We start from the raw sequence: 3,373 nt of genomic DNA on the forward strand, positions 1-3,373 counted from the left end.
TATATATGCACACACACAAGAAAGGCCGTTTTCTTAATGTAATGTGGTTTTCTGTCAATTAGTGCTTTAAACCATCGATCGACGTATTATAGTCGCAAATAACTCATTAATCTCTTCCACAACAACTATTTCACCGTTCTCAGATAACGCTTACACTTCCTACCTGTTCCTGAACTTCCTGCTATGTCCAACATCGACTGCAAACTGATGTGCTAAGATTTATTTTATTATATGGCCATACGCTGATAAACACAAATGGCGATGGCAACGCATTTATAGAGTGGGACTCGGTTAAACCATATACTGTTTTATCAACACCATCATGCCATGAGAATATAATTATGTACTATCAATATCTTATATTACTAAGTTTTACGTCGCGAAAGTTAATGCCAGTCGCCATTTTGATATTAGTCGTTATAATATGCGTCGACTTCTAGTGGAGGAAACCACGCTGTTTTGATACATTTTTGGCATAGTTTTGATTTGTACCTTATGGATTTCTTCGTTTCCTCAGAATGTTTCCCTGCGCGATATTGCTCGATTTTTAACTTTAATTTTTTGGTACAAATCTACGAGATACTAATGAATGTTTACGATGTTTATGCAGTTTCTGACAACGGAAATGAAATGAACAGGATGAAAACAATAGTTGAAACTAGGATCTCAGATTTCGATCGAGGGCAACAAAGACAAAATAAAATCGCGTGAATTAGAATGAGAATTTTATTGAGGCACAGACGCGGTAAGAAGCTTGCTTCCAAACCACATAGTTCTGGGTTCAGTCCTAATGCATGGTACGCTGGGCAAGTGTCTTCTACTATAGCCCCACCTGACCAGAGTCATGTGAGTGGATATGGTAGATGATCACTAAAATAAGCCCGTCGTGTGCATATATATGTGTATATGTGAGTGTACGTGTGTGTATCTGTCCACTACAATCATTTGACAATTGATGTTGGTTTGTTTACTTCACCATTGCTTATCGGTTCAACAAATGAGGCGATATAAGTACCGGGCTTTAAAATAAGTACTGGCATTGATTTTATTTGACTAAAGTCTTCAAGGTGGTGCCCCAACATGACTAGGGTCCGATGTTTAAAGCATGCAAATAATAAACGATCATTCTATTCTTCCCAAGAAGAACAGAGAGTCTACCAATTGTCAACTACTACGGTGACTCTCGAAGATTTTATTATTCTCTCCAGCCCTTTGAGTTCACTCTTTTCATTTGTGGTCCCACTTTGTAATCTATGGATTGGTTCCGTAGCAAAATACCCTCTACTGCTTCCGTTTCTCTTTCTGGTCTCTCTCTCCTTTATTCGAATGTGTCTAATGTTGTTTTCTATTCCTCGAAGTGTTCTTCGCTCTCTTTCATCTCACCGTTGAAGTGATTTTAAATCTTTGCTCTGCATCTCATAAAATGATCCCATTTTCTGGGATTCATATTTTTTTTATATAATATTTCCGCCTGGGAGAATCTGGGGGAAAATAATAATGTAAGTAGCTTGCATCGTTGACATGAATTGGTTAAGTTTTACGTCATTGATACACAGCCAATTATGTACACACGCACACGCACATGCACAAGAACACGTCAACATACACACGCATGCACACATTTACACATTTATACACAGCTCTTTATATATGGTTATATGTATTCTTATATAGAGAGAGGCAGACAGACAGAGAGATAGATAGATGGATGGATGGATAGATAGATAGATAGATAGATAGATAGATAGATAGATAGATAGATAGATAGATAGATAGATAGATAACAGGCCGCGAGCTGGCAGAAACGTTAGCACGCCGGGTGAAATGCTTAGCGGTATTTCGTCTGCCGTTACGTTCTGAGTTCAAATTCCGCCGAGGTCGACTTTGCCTTTCATCCTTTCGGGGTCAATAAATTAAGTACCAGTTACGCACTAGGATCGATGTAATTGACTTAATCCCTTTGTCTGTCCTTGTTTGTCCCCTCTATGTTTATCCTCTTGTGGACAATGAAGAAATAAGCTAGATAGATAACAATACACTAGTAAAATAGAAAGATAGACTATAGAATCAATTTTTAGTAAAATGTGCAACACAAGTAAGTAAAATGTGTTAGAATAAGCGTAAGATATGAAGTGAGACAACAACAAAGACTGTGTACAATTAAAATGAATATGTCGGTGGAATAGAAGTGGATCTCACATTTTGGGTTGTACTGTTCATGAAAGAGAAGTAAAAGGATTGTGATATACAAAAGAAAAAGAATTAGAAGCGGAACCGAATTTTCCATTTATAACTTTATATAAAAATATGTTGTAAGAGTTGGTTCATGGAAACTGAAATTTCTTGCGTTATTAATGTCCGAATGAGTTATCTCATATGGTAATGATTAAATCATTACCAGGTAGAGCAGTAAAATCGATATAATCGATTACAACATATTGCAGACGGTATCCCAGCATGGCCGCAGATCGATGGTTGTATACAATAAGAGTAGAATAAAAGCAAGCCCATTGAAAGGACACGAACTGACCTTATTTGTGTCCAGTCTATGGTCATATTTAACCTCGGTCATAGAAATATATGAACTCTGTAAAAACATTAGTTTTGTACATTAGGAGTGTTGCTGAAGTAAAAGCGACAAAACTATTACAGAACTAATAGCAATGTCTGCGAATACAAAGGAAAAACCACTTTAATGGAATTGGTCTATGATTATAACTGCCATCAACTGGAAATGGAATACGTACTGACCATTTGATGCAAGTATTTCAGCTAAACAATAACAATAACAACAACAACAATAACAAAAAGTACATAAGAAAAAACACAATATGCCACTTTAAGTGACATCTTCAACAGAAGTATAAGTAGAAATACAATTCCTGGAGAGAAAACGAAAGAAAAATCGAAGATTTTAAAAGCGGAAAGAAATAACTAAATTATATTGGTCTGCTCTTTTTCTTTTCTTTTTTCTGTTTTTTTTTCTTTACTCCAGAAGTTTTGTTATTTGTAATGAGCGAACAAACAAGGGTCAGTCACTATCGATATTTCAACATATATTGATAAGACTGTCACATTATATTTGGCTTGATTGAGCTTCATAAAAGATGTCTTTCTTGCAAACATTCTTGAACAACGGCCTAGATGATCTGAACCGCCAACCTCATTCGCTTTTATATTCCAACAGAGTACGGACGACTAACATTCACAAATACGATAAAAAAAAAATATATATATATATATATATAATACTTCCATGACACTCAGTAAACATAACATTTTAACGAAAAATGTCGTAGTGGACAGCTTCTGTTTAAAATATTTACAACACTTTCTTCAAGAAGGGAAAAACAAATTATACACACATATATAT

The 3,373-nt window shown here is 35.5% G+C and overlaps 1 protein-coding gene across 1 annotated transcript in view; it reads right to left on the minus strand.

Moving 5' to 3' along the window:
• The window catches only part of LOC106877077 (uncharacterized), a 40,986-nt gene extending 39,553 nt beyond the window's left edge, over window positions 1-1,433 (minus strand). Inside the window, exon 1 of the mRNA XM_052965893.1 lies at window positions 1,384-1,433. Within this exon, the coding sequence (XP_052821853.1) occupies window positions 1,384-1,433 (50 nt within the window). The remainder of the gene's footprint in view (window positions 1-1,383) is intronic.
• Window positions 1,434-3,373: the final 1,940 nt, after the last annotated feature.

This window comes from Octopus bimaculoides, chromosome 2, assembly GCF_001194135.2.
Source record: "Octopus bimaculoides isolate UCB-OBI-ISO-001 chromosome 2, ASM119413v2, whole genome shotgun sequence".
Classification (NCBI taxonomy): Eukaryota; Metazoa; Mollusca; class Cephalopoda; order Octopoda; family Octopodidae; genus Octopus; species Octopus bimaculoides.